A 19,364-nucleotide genomic window follows, 5' to 3' on the forward strand; every position below is an offset into this window, starting at 1 on the left:
TTTTTTGGTGCAGACACCCTAAGGTGTTCAGCTGGCTTTCCTCTGTCTTTCTCAGTCACTCTGAACTGCAACAACTTTAGATCACAGAGGACAATACAGCCATGTTATAAACAACACACCCCTCAGGTTCAAGGTGACAGGATGAAAGCAGGTGGAAACATTTTGCTTGGGTTTAAGGTATCTTGCACTGCTTCCTCCCCTGACTTTGTCATGTAACTCTTTTTCAATCAATCTGAATGCCACATAGTGTGGTGAATATACAGGATGCTTCCCTGCCTCCTTGCCTTTGTTCATATTTTCCCCTGCCTCTAGAATGTATCTTCTCCATCTCTGCCTGTGAAATGCAATTTATCGTGGTTCTTCTTAAATCATACTTCTCCACAAAAGGGCCTCCCCACTCTCCTAATATTGTTTCCTACAGCACTTTTACCTGCAACTCTAGAACAGAATGTAATAGATTTTGGTTTGTACACGGTCAGTATGCTTTGCCTCATCTTCCCTGGATTGTGATAAACTTGACAGAAGAGACTGTCCTTGGTTTATCTTTAGGATTCCCCCACTGTCCTTAGCACCCACTGGCTGCTTAATGAATATTCATTATATTTAATACATGCAGCTTATGAATTGAAAGGAAAAAACGCAGATAAAAAACTCATTGTTTCTGAAACTTCATGCATCAGTCTTTGACTGGTATTGTCAGTAGACAGATTTGAGGGTAGCATATTACTAATCACATATGTAAGAATGGTAAAAAAAAAAAAATGCAGTCTCACCAACACAAGAAACTGGTCTTTGTAGGAAATAGCCACAATGTCACTCACAGCTTTTGGTGTTATCTCAAACATCACACTTTAAACTCTCTCTCCTACTTCGGGTCTCCATTTGTCAGCCACTGTCATCCATCTGCTGCCCTGTGGCCTGCCCCCTGAGAACATTACTTCACGGGCAGCAGACGGGCCCTGCTCTAGGATGTTGCTGCTGTGGGAGCTACCTGCTGTTTAGTTCCAAGGTGGCTTACAGTGCTCATAAAATGCCATCTAGGATACGTGTTCCGAAATGGCAACAGGGGCTGCAGGTTCCCCAAAGCTCTCCCGGGTCCCGGGAGGCAGGAGGAAGGGGCCCCTGTAGGAAGTTTTTAGTAGCTTACTGCCACCACTGTGACCACTGAACCACAAGGAAACACAGCAAAGTTCTGCATATCCGCTGAGAGACACAAATTTTGAGTTTTCGGTGGCCTACAACACTGCTGAGTGGAAGAACACGAAATCCAATGAGTACGCTTAGACCTAGCTATCGCCCACTGCTCACAGAGTGGGCACCCAGAACCCCTTCCTTAATATCAAGCAATCGAAGAAATATAGGACTATGTGAGGGAAGGAAAAACAGAGCGCCCAGAGTGAGAAGGTGGGTCTGAGTGAGTTGGAAAGAGAAGAAAGCCTCTGCTCTAATTATTATTATTGTTGTTACTACTATTATTATTGCAGGGGGTTATTTCAGCATTGCTAAAAAACACCACCATTATTCGCATGACTGAATTATAAGCTGTCAGTACTGATCTCATTTAGCCTTAGAGCTGGAAACATTTCAAGTCTGCCTAAGTGAAAAGGTGAGTTATCAATGCAGCCAGGTGTTTTTCACTTAGTCACTTAAGCAAAACACAGAACTTCTCCAGACAATACAGCCATTCCTTTGAGAGTTAATTTATGCCCTTTTGAAGAATTCTTCTTTCTCTAGAATTTATCATTCTAATAGAAAAATATAACAATGTATCAAAATAGTAACAAAATACTATCTTCTAGAAACAAAGGTACATTATGTAGAATTATGCCAAAGTATAGAGACAATTTTTACTTGTAATTAAGTCAATCTTCAGAAAATACACAGCTCATCAAAATACATATTTCTATACTGCCAAGGAAAGAGAATACAAAGCTGAAAAACAAAATCTACTGACCTCAGATGTTGCTATCTCGGTGAAGGTATTCAATGCTTGCTCAACATTAGACTTCTGTTTGGTAGCGACCAGGCAATAGTTTTCCATGATGCGAAGCTGTACGTGACCCTGAATGGTCTGAGGTTTTAGTTCTTTAAGGAGTTTTTCTGCTGTTCTCACTGCTAACTGCACAGACTCTTGCTTTTCAGTTGAATTACTATATACAATTAAAAATAAATCTCTTATGTCTATTACTCATGAAGTAAAATTCATTGAGATTAGACTGAGCCCTAGGGTACACTGGTTTCTTTTCTGCCACTAATTTGAAGTAATCCTTTTGCAGAATATCACTCATTCTCTTCTAATACAAAGCGAACCACAGTTATAATGCATTACATTTAAACAAAATTAATGTAGCTTTTTTTTTTAAAGATTTTATTTATTTATTTGACAGAGAGAGACACAGCAAGAGAGGAAACACAAGCAGGGAGAGTGGGAGAGGGAGAAGCAGGGTTCCTGCGGAGCAGGGAGCCTGATGCGGGGCTCAATCCCAGGACCCTGGGATCATGACCTGAGCCGAAGGCAGATGCTCAATGACTGAGCCACCCAGGCACCCCCAAAATTAATGTAGCTTTAATAAAATACCATTAAACATTTATTCACTTTAGACTGAAGACAAAAATTGGACAGTATCTACATGTGGTAAGTGTGTTCATTTCTGCTAACATAAAACTAGAATTCAGGATAAGTAGAATCATATAATTATCAAGTAGATCTACTCAGAAAATGAAAGAAAGGAGGGAGTAAAAACTGACCTTGCTAAAGCACCTACTCTGTGCCAAGCACTGCAATATTTTTAGCTGCCTATCTGACTCTCAGAAGAGAAGCTATGTATCTGGGGTGCCTGGGTGGCTCAGAGAGTTAAGCATCTGCCTTCAGCTCAGGTCTTGGTATCATTCACTCTCTGCCCCCCCTCCCCCCCCCCGTTCTCTCTCTCTAATAAATAAAATCTTAAAAAAAAAGAAACTATGTATCTGTCAAAAGGTTGCAAATTTCAAGTGCAATAACAATTCGAATATGTAGTATCAATTTTCTTTTTTTTAAATATATAAATCAATTAATAAAAGGAAACTAAATTCTCAAAGCCCAATCACTAAAGCTATTGGTCTTTTTCTTAGGCTTTAGGCTTTATCTTCTCTAAAACATTTCACACTGTTAGGTACCTTCTTCCAAGTTCCCCTCCTTTGCCTTTTGTAACATTACACAGTTCTGGGTCTCTTTCTACCACACTGATTGCCCTTTTCTGACCTCCCTTCCACCTCCAATCCCCTTAAATGTCAGCATGCTCAAAATTTAGTTCTCAAACTTCTGTCACTGCATTCTATTTGCAAAGAGGCCATTCACTGGGTTCCAACTATCTACTCTGAGGATCCATCCCCCAAACCTGTATCTCCAGCTGCGACCTCCCTCTTGTTTTGTTGTTTTGTATTTTCAACTATTTGCTAGAGATTTCCAGGAGAAGAGCCTATAGTTGCACAACACTACGTTACCTTAACCTTTCTAACACAAACAAACATGCCTCTCCCTTGCTCTAAAACTTTCAATGGTCTCTATAATCTAAGCCTTCAAATCTGTCATTAAAACCTCTCAGCAGTCTGGTTCTAATTTTCTCTCACTCCTCTGTTCATCTTCCCCCGACTGCTTGGCGGCACTGCTAGGATTTCTGTGAATTCCTGTAACACTTAATATCCATTTTGCCCATTCCTGTTTTGTCAGAGACTGGTTTCAAGATATTGTCTTGCCTCCTAGGTAGGTTACTATGCTCCTGAAGGCAGAAACTACCTTATATACCTTATACATTTACATCTTTACATATCCCCTATCATGCTTTGCCCAATTCTGGGAACAGCAACAAACACAGGTTGATAGCAATAACACCACTTATCTGCAGTGCACTACAGGGGCTCCCAGCAGGGGCTTCGCGGAAACAGAGAAATTAATCCACATCTTGCCCCCACCCTTGACTACTACATTAGGTTAACTCTGAGCTTAGTTCACAACGCTGTTGCAGGGAGCAAATAAGACAATGCATATGAAGTATGAAGTACAGAGTATGGCACAGAACTACCATTTGCTAAGGGGTTACTATCATTGTGTGGATAGCTTTTGCTAACATAATCACATTCTACAATTTATCCTGTTCTCAACAGAGTAACTAGGGGAGCGTCTTCGTAACATGCTTATTCTGATTTCGGAAACCTCCTAAAAGCATTTCATGCTTGTTTCAAAGAACAGCCATTCTAGCTATGATTTTTTCTTTTTTTTTTAATTTTAATTTTTTTTAACTATGATTTTTTTCATCTGACCTTTCATTAGTGCTGTCCTAGAACTGAGCCCTCTTTCAGAAGGTATCCTTGCCGATTATCCCTAACAAGTGTTTCCAGAAAAGGGATAATTTGTCAAACGATAACTCACCCCAGGTCTCCATCCAGATTTTCAAATACTTCACCTCCAACAGTTTCATTATCTGGATTCAGACAGATTTCTATCATATTATAAAGGGCATTTTGGCCCCAGTCACTGTCTTTCCGAGCTTTATTAAAATGTCGAAGGGCATCATTTGGTTCTCCAGTATACCTTGTTAGGTGTTTAAAAAAAAAAAAATCACTTATTTCAGTCGTTGACTACAAACTTTGTCATTTATAATCTCTTTGGTAAATAAAATTATTAACATTTTTTAAAATGTAGATCTTAAGACAAGGAAATTTATTCTACTTTATTCACAATGAGAAAAAAGCTATTACATAGGATTTATTCACCAATAGATTTACCAAAGATATAGTCCTTTACAGTATTGAAATCCTGGCTCCGATTTTGCTCTGGAGTTATGTTTTTCAGCCATTAAGAAAAATCTTGGAACATCCTCAAGTTTTCCACATCGTCTCAGGAAATCAATTAAACGAGATAATGTCATATAATTATCTAGAAACAAAGAATATTTTGGATATAGATAACATTTTATATCTCTTGTTTTGATAGTTATAATCCTACTTCATTAAAGTATAGTTTACTTCAAATGAAGTAGAATTTAAATACAATCAAAAGGAATGCCTTAGGGGTTATAAATCCCTGCTAAGTCCAAGGTTACTAGATATTAAAGTGGAGGAAGAGGGCTGAGAAATACAAATGGACCAATAATTTAGGGCCATCTTATTTTCAAAATAATGCTATGGGCAACTGGATAAGGGTTTGGTTGGTCTGGACAGTGAAAGAAGCTAATCTATAAAATACAATACAATCTATAAAAATGTACATTTGTTGTAGCTTAATTTTCAACTGTTCCTGGGAACAAAACCTAGAAACAGTCCCTGAATTGGTCATCTAAACTCTAGCTGTGAAATTCAGGAGGGTTGATGAGATTGCACAGGCTGAGTCTATCTCTGACGTAAGGACTGCAGTATTCACTGCAGCTAGGAAGGGGGCAAGAACAGTACCTTTTGATTATAATGTTTGGGGCGGGCAATTAGAAATTTTACTCCAGACTTTCCTTAATATGCGTATGTGACTAATATACTAGACGCTAGCTTACCATAATATAACTGTGATAAATTAGTCCCAGTATTTTTTTTTAAAGATTTTGTTTATTTATTTGACAGAGAGAGACAGTGAGAGAGGGAACACAAGCAGGGGAAATGGGAGAGGGAGAAGCAGACTTCCCGTGGAGCAGGGAGACCGACGCGGGGCTCGATCCCAGGACCGTGGGATCATGACCTGAGCCGAAGGCAGACGCTTAATGACTGAGCCACCCAGGCACCCCTAGTCCCAGTATTTTACTCCTATTTTATCTTCTCCCAAGAAAAAAGAATTAATTTAGTTCTTTGGTTGTCAGGTATAATTTCCTGGCAGTTTCCTAGAAAGCCTTCTCCCAATTCTATCTAGTTCTTTTGCATCACTAAAATACCAAGTTTTGAGAAAAAATTAATATTTTTAAGATTGTAAAAATAATGCAGACACTTTAGAAAATTTGGAAAAACAAAGAAAAAGAGAAGTATAAAGAAGAAAAAAAAATCACTCATATTCCCACCAGCTAAAGATTACCACCTTTTGGTACATTTCCTTTCATATAGTTATGAGTGAAAATCATCCTATCAATATTTAAAACATATTTCTTTGCTTACATATATACAAAGTTGAAGTCACACTTTGGGTTTTAATTTTGGCTCAACACTGGTACAGTAAACGTTTCCCAAATGTCAATAAATGGTCTTCAAAAACATGAGTTAAATGGCTTCATAACAGTCTATTATATTGATGGGTCACATTTTATTTCTCTGTAGTTGTCCTTTGTAGATAATTTGGGCTCTCAAGTTTCAGTTAGTACAGGACTCATAGTAGGGGATTTGCAAAATTCCTCATTATATAAGCTATGCTGATCTTGTTTGTAGGGTTAGAATTAAAACACACAAACAAAAACTTTATCTTTGATTTTATGTTCTAAGAGAAAATATCGTATGATCCAGCAAGTCCACTTCTGGGTATATATTCAAAAGAACTGAAAGCAGGGAATCAAGCAAATATTTGTGCATCAGTGTCTACAGCAGCATTACTCACAGTAACCAAAAGTGGGAACAACCCCAATGTTCATCATCAGATGAATGAATAAATAAAAACGTGGTGTATATATACACAATGGGATATTATATGGCCTTAAAAAGGAAGGGAATTCTGACACGTGCTACAACACGAATGAACCTTGAAAACATTCTATTAAGTGAAATAAGCCAGGCACAAAAGGACAAATACCATATGGTTCCACTTTATAAAAGTATCTATAGGAGTCAAATTCATAGAGAGGTAGAATGGTGGTTGCCAGGGGATGGGGAGAGGGGGAGTTAGTGTTTATCAGTTACAGAATGTTAGCTTGGAAGGATGAAAATGTTCTGAAGATGAATAATGGTGATGGTTACAAAAATAATTTGAATGTACTTAATGTCCTTTAGCTGTACACTTAAAGATGGCTAAAATGGTAAATTTTATTTTTATGTTATCTCAATAAAAATATTTAAAAAAAGAACTTCTGTAGGCTTTGTATCTATCTACTCTATTGTATGATGTCAAGATAATCCAGGTTATGATGACAACATCATCACTCACCTTCCTTGACCTATAATCTTGGGTATCAAGATTTTGTTCTTCCTGCCTTTTGGCATCACTAAAAAGCAGAGGATGATAAGACCATAGCTTCAGAAAGAGAGGATTCAAATATCGGTCTTGTATTTTGGCTATGCAAATTCAAGCAAATTATTCAAATTCTATGAGTCAAGAAATACTTATTTTCTTAAAAGAGGATTATAATCTTGACCCTCAAAATGTCACTGAGACCAAATAAAATAAGGTCATGAAAGAGCTTTAAAAATACAATGGTCATTAGGAATATTTACAACTCCAGAATTTTTTTTTTTTTTTTTTTTTTTTTTCCCTTTTTTTTTTTTTTTTTTAATTTTTTATTGTTATGTTAATCACCATATATTACATCACTAGTTCTCGGTGCTCCAGAAGTTTTGATAGGAACTAGGGATAACTACCTAGAATAAAGTCACAGAATCTAGAAGTTGTATTGGATTAGGCAGGACATAAAGGTTAAAATTTCAGGCCAAAGTTTTTTTGTATGATATTGCTAATATGTGCGATGCATGATGTTGCTAATATTATCTAAAGTCAACCTTGGGAGGCCAGGTAATAATTATCACCTTCTAATATTACTGAAATGTATTATTAAATTATCATCACCACTGATAGATTAAATTACATTAACTTGTCTCTTACTTAAACATGAAATTTGACAGCAGGCAAATTTCTGTACTTAAGGAATCCATTGAAAACTGAAATGTACTACATTCTAAAAAAACATAGCTCATACTTATTGATGGATAGTGAGAAAATATCAAAATACAGTGTGATGTGATGCAGTGGGAATAAAGTGCTAGGGAATTACAACGCACGGAATTCCTCACTTTGCCTGGAGGAGGTTTTGTACAGAATCAGACTTGTGGGCAGCCTGAAGGCTAAGAGGAGGATCTTGCCAGCCAGACAGAGACATTCCAAGAGGCAGATGGTGTATGCAGGGACGGAGCAGCAGAGCCTGGGGAGTGCTGCTAAGTCCAAGGTTACTAGATATTAAAAGTGGAGGAAGAGGGCTGAGAAATACAAATGGACCAATAATTTAGGGCCATCTTATTTTTCAAAATAATGCTGTGATTTTAGACTGTACCCTGGAGAGCCATCCTAATTTTTTAAGCAAAGGACTAGCTTCTGATTTATAAAAGTGATGTGATAATCCTATGAAGGTGTGGGGCAGCAAGAAATGAGAGGCTGGAAGGTGAGTGGGGGACTGCACCGCCTGGGTCAGAGGGGACAGTGGCCCTAATTCGAGCCAGGGGCTAGGACAGGGCAGCCTGCATATGACAGCAGGCTCTTCAGCACACAGAACCGATGGGACTTGTTCAGCAGTTAGTGTCGGGGAAGGAAAACCCAGGATGATGTGGAGATTTTGAGAGAGAAGAAGTGTCACTTGTCAAGGGAAGAGTAATTCTATCTCTAAGAAGGATTCTCTACTAGCTGGGTTAAGTCAAATTAGACAGTACATTTCTGAAGTAAGCTAAAATACAGCATTAACTTAAGGTATAACATGTACTGCTAAGGATGACCTATAATTCATGCAGAAAGTATAGATACGTAATTCTGATAAAACAGATCTGTGAATGGAGTCCTATTAGGAATAAAGCATAAACTACATAAAATATGACATAGACAGTAACAATCTTCTTAACATTTTACATTTTTAAATGACTAGATATTTGAGTCATTCATTGGTCCATGCAACCAATTAACATTTCTTCTGCACCACCTACATGTCAGGCAATGTGTGTGACACCAGGGATGTAAGACGTGTATGACGTGATGCCCACAAACATGCGGGGCCTGCAGTCTCATGGAGAAGACAAATGTATGCATAAGTATTTTCAGAAAAACGCTAAAAGAGCTGAAGAGGTATGGAAGAAGTTTCCAGGAATGGGGTGATCAACTCATCCCAGTTTGTTGAGACTTTCTTTCTTTTAGGATCAGAAGTCCTGCATTGTGCAGGAGATCCCCCAGTCTCAGGCAAATCGAGGCATCACATAAGGCATCTTAAAACGTCGTAGGTGGTGGCAGTAAGATATAGGCTTTTGTTTTCCGCAAAGGGTGAGGAGATTTCAGATTATGTGTTGGGAAAGACAGAGAAGAAGAAGAAGAAGGCAGGCACAGTACACTTTAGGCAAAAGGAAAAAGAAACATGCAAAGACTGGGAGGTGTGGATGTATGTCCTTTGATATTTGATATTTCTGGAGTACAAGATCCTTACACTGATAAACTTGCAAATAATTTTTGTTTATAAACAGTCAGTCCAAAGTTTCCAGTCGACTACGCCAATTTGACTATTATTTATTTTAAAAGACTGCTGATGCTAAGTTGCCTGGCTGAGACCAAATTCACACGAGAGACGAGGGCTTCTTCAAATCTTCCATGTGAGCACACACTAGTGTCCTCAATGGCTTACAAGATTTGCAAGGGGGGAGGTGTGTTTTTAAAGAAGCCAGGTTGAATTACTGTCTCAGAGGGAAGTGCTACAATATGCGAACAGCTTAAGGCAGAACGTAAATAGTACGTGTATCCCCTTAAGAGGCAATTCAGAGAAGAAGAAAAGGACACAACTGAGTCTGGAACCCAGGAGAGGAAAGCATGAGAAAAATAACTTAGGCTTAAAGAAAGCAAGAATCCACTTTGGGCAACTGGGCGGGAAGGACAGGCCTGTATTTTGGAGCCCTAGCGAGTAGAAAAGGTAAGGTAAGGTGCTGATGTAATGAACACCGAGCAGAGGCTGGGACCAACGAGGCCAAGAAACAACCGCATGGCCTGAGGCAATCCGGTGGTGGGAGAACATTTAAAAAAAGACAATAAAAATGATACAAAGAAAAATGTTGATATGACCATACAGACAGACAGGACTTTTTTCCTCTCAATCTTGACCCTAGCTAGGGGTACTTTATTCGTAAGCAGAAAGTGTTGTTCTCAAATTCAAACTTTTTAAAGGTACAAGCGTTAGTAAGTACAACACGGAGAGGACACCTGGTGCTTTGAGTCGCCCTACTTGAAGGAGAGCCGTCCGTGTGTCCACGCCGCCCGGACCAGGCAGCTCTGATCGCCTGCATCATCCCGCCACGAAGGCGTCAGGGTTTACAAGAACCGAATGACAGCTCCAGGGCTCCTCTGGGACTTCAAATTCTCCTTGGTAAAAACGTAAGTAACGCACATTACTGTTTCTACCTTCCCTTCCTGTTTTCCCCTTCCTTCCCTTTGCTCCTTTCCTTTGCTCCTTCCACTCTTCTTTCTATTCAATATTCACTGAGCACCGAACCAGCCAGATACCGTTCTAAATCCTGGAAACAGCAACGAAGACAAACTTCCTGGCCACTTGATGCTTATTTTCAGTGATTTATAATTTTTGTTTTGTTTTGTTTTACAAGGGTGATATGAAACAACAAAACACAAGACAGAAAGATGGAGAGCAGTAAGAGGCGCTGTTGATACAGGATGGCCGCGGAAGGGTGCTCTCAGGAAGTGGCATTCTGGCGCCACGTCCTGAAAGAAGGAAGTAGCCGCCACCTGGCTGTTTGGGAGAAGCATATTCCAGGACGGAGGAAGAGCAACTCTAAAGTCTCTGGGCACTAACCTGCTCAGACTGTTGCCTACCTAATATCTATTATCCCTTTCTTCCTCACTATCAGAATTCTGACTTTATATGACGTGGCCCTGGGTTCAGGTAAAGGATGACATTACCCACCATCTTGGCAGCCATGGAGGTGCTTTTAGAAAGGAGTTTTTTAAAGAAAAGAAAAAAAAAAGATGGTTCACTGGGGAGGTATGCCTTTTGGCCCACCCCTACCCCAGCCTTTCTTCCCCATCCAGGTCCTGGAACACTGAGGCTAGAGCTGCAGTCATCCTGGACCATGAGGTGATCCTCGGAATGGAAGTTAGGCTGGTGACGACTGAAGAAAAAGGCAGAGGACTCAGGTGTCCTGATGATACTGTGGAACCTCCGTGCTACTCCCTGCATAACCTACTTTTAAATTTCTTTTACATAAGAGAAAGACAAAAAGCCGTAATTATTTAGGCCACCGGAATTTCAAGGCGGGGAGGCTCTGCTACTTTCAGCTAAAAGCATTTCTAAACTGTCCAGAGGCAAGGAACAGAAACTGGGGTGCTTACGAGAACGGAGCAGTAATAATCGACAGGAGAGCTGATGATGGGCAGCTGAGCCCCGGTGGCAGCAGCACAGGAGGTAAAAGGTGATGGGATCCCAGACGGACCCTGAACGTAGAGCAAAGAGGGATCTGCTGACAGGCGGCATGTGGTACAGACAAAGATGAGCCAAAGGCCACTGTAAGAATTAGGGCCCGACAAAGTGGGTAAATGGTGCTGCTATTTACTGAGGTGAGAAATGGAGAAGGAGCAGATTTGAAGGGACGGAAAGATCAACCGTTCTCCGTGGGCATGTTAAGCTGGAGATCCTCCAGGACAGCTGAGTGGGAACGTAAACAGACAGTGGTGTGTGTGAGGCAGGACGGGAGATGCACATCTACAAGACACCAGCACGCACACAGGACGTAAAGCCACGGGCCTGCATGAAGTCACCCAGAGGGCATAATGTATAAAAAAAGAGAAAAAGTTCAAGAGCCAAGGTCTAGAACATTCTGAGATTGACAGGTCATAAAGAGAAAACAGATCAAGCAAAGGGGTGGGGCAGCAGAAAGCAGAAAACCCAGGACATCCTAGCACCCCAGTAGACAAGTGGAGAAAGTCCTTCCTGAGGGCGGAGAGAAGCTGTGCTAACAAGGACGAGGGCAGGCCGCGCTGGCGGAGAGCTGAGACCTGAACGCGGGCCCCGCAGCACAGAATTGGCTGGCTGCCCTGCAGGAGCAGCTTCCCTGGACTGCAGGAGTGGAGCAGCCTGAGGGGACGCAGCTGTGAGGCGATTTGCTAGAAAGGGAGACAGAAAAATGGAGCCATCACTGGGAGGAGAGTTAAGAATTGGTTTTTATTTATTAACGTATTTAGTATGTTTGTGTGTGGACAGGGGCAACAATGGTGGTGCAGGAGAGAGAGGTGTCAGGAGGGAAGCGCTCTAGGAGGTGAGGGGTGGCGTCCTGGGCCCATGGGGAGATGCTGGCTGCATGGTGGGATGGCAGACCTGGGGAGGGCGATGGCTGGGAGCAGGCAGACTTTGTGACAGGTGGATGCAGACATTCTCTTTCAGTTGCTCATATTTTCCTACTCAGGTAGGAGGCAACATTTTTAGCTGAGGACAAGGAAGGGGCAGAGTGGACTGGAGGTTTTAGGAGGGAGGAGAAGTGTAAAAAGTACTTGGAGGGAGCGAAATCATTAGAGAAATACAGCAGGATGGCCAGGCAGCATCTGAGGGCCCACTGGGGTCTGTGGTCATCATTTAAGGCGAGGCCAGTCCATGCTCTTGCATTTTCCTTACAGCTATTTCTGCAGCTCAAGGGCAAGTGTGGACTAAGTAGACAGCTGGATTCAACCGAGGCTTCCATAATAGCCAAAAAGAGGCTATTATGCATTAGAAAAAAAACATAATCAGTGGATATTTACCTGGTTTGCGTTCTAAAAGCTGCTGTAAATGAAACACTGCTTGTTCATAGTCCTGTTTTCTGAACATGAGATCTGCCATCATCTATAAAGGTAAAAGTTGGTTCTAAAAATATTGCCATTATGTTTTAGAAAGCACATCTTTCCTATCAGATAGATTTACGGCTATGCAAACACATACAAAAAACACGAGGGAGGCAAAGATTATAAAAAGGAGCCATTTAAAATTCAAGTATACCTTAAGCAAATTAGCACTGATATCAGCCTAACAGAAGATAATTAAGGATGTGAAACAGATCGCTCTGTTCACAAAACTTTATTTTTAGCAGAAAATATGTTCCAACTGGTTATTTTAAAAACAGAAATTTGAAGGGAATTGCACACTCTATGTGTTATCATTGAAAAGATGCCTCCCTGGACTTGGCTAAAATGATGGGAAGATTTAAAAAAACCAAAACACTCTTAAACCCTCAATATTTCAAAAGAATTTAAAATGAGCAAAATCTACTGAGATTTTCTTATTGTGTGTTTTAAAAGGGATACTTTCTATATTTCTTTTTAGTTATAACTTTCAATGAACCTCACGCACTGTCATCTATGTAGCTGTTTGAAAGCTAATGAATACCTCAACCCAGGCAAAAATGAGAAAGCAAAAGCAAAACTCTGAAACACACCATCTTAGAATGATATACGAAGTTTTCCTCTGAAACTCCAAAAGTCCCACAGAAACTTATTTAAATGAGTCCAGCATGTCTGGGTAAGAACTTAAGACTTAGTCGTTAGCAAATTATAGCTTTATCACATGAACTCCTCCTGACTAAGTATCCCCTTTGGCATAAAGAAAAATTAACTAGGCCCGCCAGGGCAAGTGAAGATCTGATCCAGGTTTACCATTCTTATAAAACAAAAAGACTCTTGGTCTTTATTGGTAAAATGAACTAATAATGTTAAAAATATTATTTCTTCCAAAAGCCAACATGAGCTAGGTCTCTCTAGTATTAGTTTTATCCACTAAAACTGAAAACTTCCCCATGGAATATAAAACACAACGGCCCTTATGGCACTGAAGTCTCACGGACTGACCATGGTGGCAGCCTCACTGTCCTGGTCACTCTGGAGAAGGAGGGTACAGTGCCGCAGGCAGGCATCGGGGTCATCCTGTGCCAGGTATAATCGTGCCAGCTCCAACAGTACCTACAGAAAAAGCGCAACATCAGTCAGAAACTATCTGGAATAAAACGTGAGTAAGGAAAATGTTTGGACACAGATTACGCCTTAGTTGACCAAAACTGACTGCAATAAAAATGCCAAACCTGAGAGGCTGGAAAGCTATGGCATGTTCGGCTCTACTTTCTCTTATACTGGAACAAAAGGGGAAAAACAGGTAGCAACTCACTCGAAAGGCAGAGAGACACAAAGCACTGTGAAAAGAACACTGGTCTTAAATCAGGGATTAGATTCTGGTCCAGGCTTCTCCACGATGGGCCTAAGTCCCTGTTACCTCTCTAAACCTGTTTTCCCATTTGAAAAATATAAAGCTTGGAGCAGATGATTTCTAAGGTATGCTTCAGATTTCAAACCATGATTTCAACTCCCTCAGCCACCACTAAATAAGGTACCTGTTTGGTTATGCCTTAAAGGTTACTTCTGCCTCACATCTGAGTTGTATTCATTTTAAAATATTCAATTTAAAACCTTAAATTCTAACATATGGCCGTCTTTTGTTCTATACCATGAAATAAAGTCAGTCAGAGAAAGACAAATACCATATGATTTCACTCATATGTGGAATTTAAGAAACAAAACACACAGGCAAAGGAAAAAAAAGAAGAGAAAGAGGAAAACCAAGAAAGACTCTTAACCACAGAGAACACACTGCTGGTTACCAGAGTGGGGGGAGGTGTGGGGGGGAATGGGTGACACAGGTGATGGGGATTAAGGAGGGCACTTGTTATGATGAGCACAGGGTGACGTATGGAAGTGTTGAATCACTGTATTGTACACTGGAAACTAATATTACACTGTATGTTAACTGGAATTTAAATTAAAAAAAAGGAAAAAAGAAGTATTTAGCCATATATGTTTTTTAAAAAAATTAATCTATCAAGATCTGAAAGAGTAACAGGATTTTAATTTACATAACCAGCGACTGTAAAGAAGTTTTCTATACCAGTATTATCCTTACATTATTCTCATGCTGAACCACTTGAGGTAAGCGATTCAATCTAGTCACCTTTTTTTGCATATCCAGCACAAACAGCAATTGAAATGCAGAGGTATACAACAGCACTTTAGTAAAGTGAACTGAAGCACCTAGATCCAGATATTCGAGACTGAGAAATTGTTTTAAAGTGATTATTAAAACACAGATTAATATCAACAAAACCAAAGACCTTACAGATTTACTTTATATCACTTGTTCTGTAACTTTAAAACTCTAACATTATTAAGGCATCATATAAGTATTTCAAAGAATTTCTAGAAACGGTATTTATTTTTTGGCTTGTGTTTTTATTACATTTCTTTTTTGACAAATAAACTGGTAAGAATTTTACATTTGGGGCAACAATGTAACAGATGACATCTGGAATAAAAGGTGGTGAAATTGTATAAAGGTACTGACCTTATTATCTGTTTCACAATGAACAAGAGCCTCTCTATAAAACTTAATTGCTTTTTCATAGTCTCGCTGAGCAACAGAATGTTTTGCAATCCCTGCACAAATTTCAGCCGCTAAGTGTTTCTGTGCAGGAGCTGCGTCTGGCTGTTCCATCTGAACACGTTTTAGTACCCGAGCTTGTAATTCTCGAGCCTAGAAAAAAATGAGGATAAAAAAGAATTTAAAAAAGAAAGAGAAAATAAATTAAACCATTCTCAATAATTCACACACAGCATAATTGTACAGAAGATCTATTTAAGCATTACTGGCCCTCAATGTAACAAAGCCTGATCCAAAGAAAATGTCTTAATTAAGGTCTTAAACATGCGCTTGTTTGCAAATGAGCCAGCGTGCACATATCTTTCCAACCAAAGTATAAGAACATTACTGAGTCTTTTCCCACTGTTATAAGGATTATGTACAGAAAGCTCATGAAGGAGGAAATGCAGCCATGAAACAAAAATTTGAAAAAGAATCTAGATGCTGTAAATAAGTGGAAATGTAAAATGTTTATTAAATTAATAAACTAGTATCTAAAAATCAAATATTGGCAGGTTTCAGAGAGTAAGTACATCCACATATTGTTAATGGCATACGAATGAGTCCAATCTTTCTAGATTGGACTAAACAAAACATGCCAACTTGGTAAAACTAACCAGACTATTGAACTTAGTTGTTCCACTCTTAGGAAGGTATTATGGATATTACTGGAAGAAAAAAGGAAACATGTTATCTATTATAAGGAAAAAACAATCTCTGTTATTTGTTGTAAAAAGAAAAAAGAAACAACAAAAAACTAGAAATCTGAAAGCAACTCAAATGTCTAATGACGGGGAAATGACTAATCAATTGATGGTGTATATATGAGGTCCAATGCTATATACAGAAACCCAGAAAGAAGGCAGGGGCCTCCTTCAAGAGGAGTACAGGGCCTACTCCTGTAGAGTAGGCTGCTAAACGGGGAAGAGTATCAGCCTTATCACCTATATGTTTGATTTCTGAAACACTGAGACCTTCCTTTTGTAAGTGACAGAGAAATCCTATGTTTTAGGCCTTCACAATAAAATTTAACTTTGAGCTATAGATAAGCATCCACTAATGCATTCATGCATTCATTTAACAAAGAGTAAATGCCCACCATCTGCCACACATTCTGCTACACACAGGGAGCCCTTCTGGGGACTCCTGTCAAAATGTTGGTTGACAACTGGTATTTGATGAAGATGGTCTAAAGCTGAGTATTCTTCAGAACCACGGGTCATAAAATTAATTTAAGGCAACATAATAAGCATTCTTTTGGAAATGAAAGAGGAAAGATTAGAAAATAATGGTGTATATAGCATGTGGTCAAGGTTAATACTGTTTCATGGAAGTTTTACTTTGGTTATATTAATGTGTGCTTATTTTAAGTACAGAGATATGTGCACATTTGTTTATTTCATTTTTTTTATATATGTAAATATTGGTGTGCATGGTTTTGCACACAGGTGAACATATGCACACAATAACAAAAAACTCTGAAAAACCAGTCTAAATAGAGTGATCGTTTCTTTCCGTTTCGCAGTACCTTTTATACCTGTTGTTCCAGCTTAATTCTGCCTTCTTCCCTTTCAAAAGTATTTTGACTTGAATGATAAATTCTATGGTCACCCTAGGTCTAAAAGATATACAATTCATTCTCTAGATAGTCTAATTTTTATCTCTGCAGCAACTAAATCTCTACAAAGTCAGACAAGACCTCATTAGCTTAACTTCCTAGAGAAACACATTTATAAGTTAGATTTTGTGATGCTTTGCATTTTTTTTTTTTTGTTAAAAGATTTTATTTGAGAGGGAGAGAGAAAGAGAGAGAGAGCGCATGGGTTGGGGGAGGAGCAGAGGGAGAAGCAGGCTTCCCACTGAGCAGGGAGTCCGACGTGGAACTCAATCCCAGGACCCTGAGACCATGACCTGAGCTGAAGGCAGACGCTTAACCGACTAAGCCACCCAGGTGCAAAGAAATGCTTTGCATTTTCTTAAAGGTAAATAATCAGGGCAGATTTTTTGCGCAAAATTCTTTTGCATTTCTTATAAAAGGCATTTCATGAAAGAACGCTCAATTGTTGTAAGTAGATACAATGATCATTATGAAACATTTTCACACAGAATAAAATTTTCTTAAAGAATTGATACCATTCCCTATGTTTTCCTTGGATTCCAGAAAGATCAGAACTAAATTTAATTATCTATTACAATAACTATGTTAACCTTGATTGTCAATGCATTTACATTTCTCAGGGGTGCCTGGTAGCTCAGGTGGTTAAGCATCTGCCTTCGGCTCTGGTCAGGATCCCAGGATCCTGGGATCGAGCCCTGCAACAGGCTCTCTGCTCAGCAGGAAGCCTGCTTGTCCCTCTGCCTACTCACCACTCTTGCCTATCTGTGTTCTCTCTGTGTAAAATAAATAAAATATTTTTTAAAAAATCAGAGTATCACATTACTTTTTATATGATGAATTGTAAGTGACAGAGAAATCCTATGTTTTAGGCCTTCACAATAAAATTTAACTTTGAGGTATAAATAAGCATCCACTAATGCATTCATGCATTTATTTAACAAAGAGTAAATGGACCTATATAGACATAATGGAAAAATCCACACAAATGAATGTTAAGTGAAAGCAGCAAAAATAATCTGTATTATTTAAATATATAAAGTTAGAAAGTCATAAAATTCTTAGTGTTTTATGGCATATGGGTTGTTTATATATGATTTATTTAATTTCATTTTCACAGAAATGATGGTTAATGTAATATGTCAAAAAGTGATTTTTTCCCTGTAATTAAAAAATTAAAATAATGTATGGTTTCCTTTCAGTCATTCAACTAAAATTTCAAGCACCTATCATGGTTGACAGATTTTAAGAGGACTCCCATGATCCTCACCTCTTGGTCTTCACTACCTTGTATAATCACCTCCTTTGTGTGAGGCACGACCTATAACTTGCTTGTAACCAGTAGAATACTGCAAATATGATGGAATGTCACTCCCATGATTACATCATGTAAGAAGGTCTTGTTAGCAGACTCATTCTACAGCCTTTCTCCCTTGCTGGCTTTGAAGAACTAAGTAGTCATATTAGCTGGCCTATCAGGCAGGGTGCTGATGAACCTGTAGCGTGTGAGAACCTCTAGGATCTGCAACAAGAAGCAAACAAGAAGCTGGAGCCCTAAGTCTTACAGCCTTGAGGAAATGAATTCTGCTAATAACCTATGTAAGCTTGGAAGTAGATCCTCCACCAGACAAGTCTCTAGATAAGAACCCAATCCTGGCCATACCTTGACTATCTTTTTTTTTTTTTTTTAAGATTTTATTTATTTATTTATTTATTTATTTATTTATTTATTTATTTATTTATTTTTAATTGACAGAGAGAGAGAGAGATCGAGAGAGAGAGAGACAGCGAGAGAGGGAACACAAGCAGGGGGAGTGGCAGAGGGAGAAGCAGGCTCCCGCGGAGCAGGGAGCCCAATGTGGGGCTTGATCCCAGGACCCTGGGATTATGACCTGAGCTGAAGGCAGCCACTCAACCAACTGAGCCACCCTGATGCCCCCACACCTTGACTATCTTGACACCTCGTAGAGAACCCAGCTAACACATGCCCAGAATATGGACCCACAGAAACTGTGAAAAAAATAAATGCGTGTATTGTTTTCATCGACTAAAATTTGTGATAATTTGCTACACAGCACAGAAAACTAATGAGACAAGCATTTGCTAGGGTCACAAAACATGGGACTACACCTACTCTCCTGGAAATTTTAATTTTAGCAGAAAGATAGATAATAAAATAATTATAGCAAATTATGAGGAGTTTTATGACTGGGAAATACCACTTTCCATGGGAGTACATAATATGAGACCTAACCTAGTCTTGGAGGTGAAGTGAGATATAAAGAATTACTGGTAGTTACATCCATGTTGAGTCTGGGAAAAGAAAGGAGATGGAACCAGAGTACAGACATTAGGAATTACAGGTGAAGGAAAGAAGGTAAGGGATACTATTGTTTGACCAAAGAATTAGAAGG

At 39.2% G+C, this 19,364-nt stretch overlaps 1 protein-coding gene across 2 annotated transcripts in view; it reads right to left on the bottom strand.

Moving 5' to 3' along the window:
* TTC21B (tetratricopeptide repeat domain 21B) overlaps positions 1-19,364 on the bottom strand; it is a 74,643-nt gene that overhangs the window by 12,520 nt on the left and 42,759 nt on the right. For both annotated transcript variants that reach the window (XM_027590858.2, XM_027590857.2), the window contains exons 20-25: positions 15,261-15,449; positions 13,721-13,831; positions 12,641-12,722; positions 4,765-4,915; positions 4,409-4,570; positions 1,955-2,150 (exon numbers count right to left, since the gene is read on the bottom strand). In XM_027590858.2, coding sequence (XP_027446659.2) covers positions 1,955-2,150; positions 4,409-4,570; positions 4,765-4,915; positions 12,641-12,722; positions 13,721-13,831; positions 15,261-15,449 — 891 coding nt within the window. The remainder of the gene's footprint in view (positions 1-1,954; positions 2,151-4,408; positions 4,571-4,764; positions 4,916-12,640; positions 12,723-13,720; positions 13,832-15,260; positions 15,450-19,364) is intronic.

This window comes from Zalophus californianus, chromosome 3, assembly GCF_009762305.2.
Source record: "Zalophus californianus isolate mZalCal1 chromosome 3, mZalCal1.pri.v2, whole genome shotgun sequence".
Lineage (NCBI taxonomy): Eukaryota > Metazoa > Chordata > Mammalia > Carnivora > Otariidae > Zalophus > Zalophus californianus.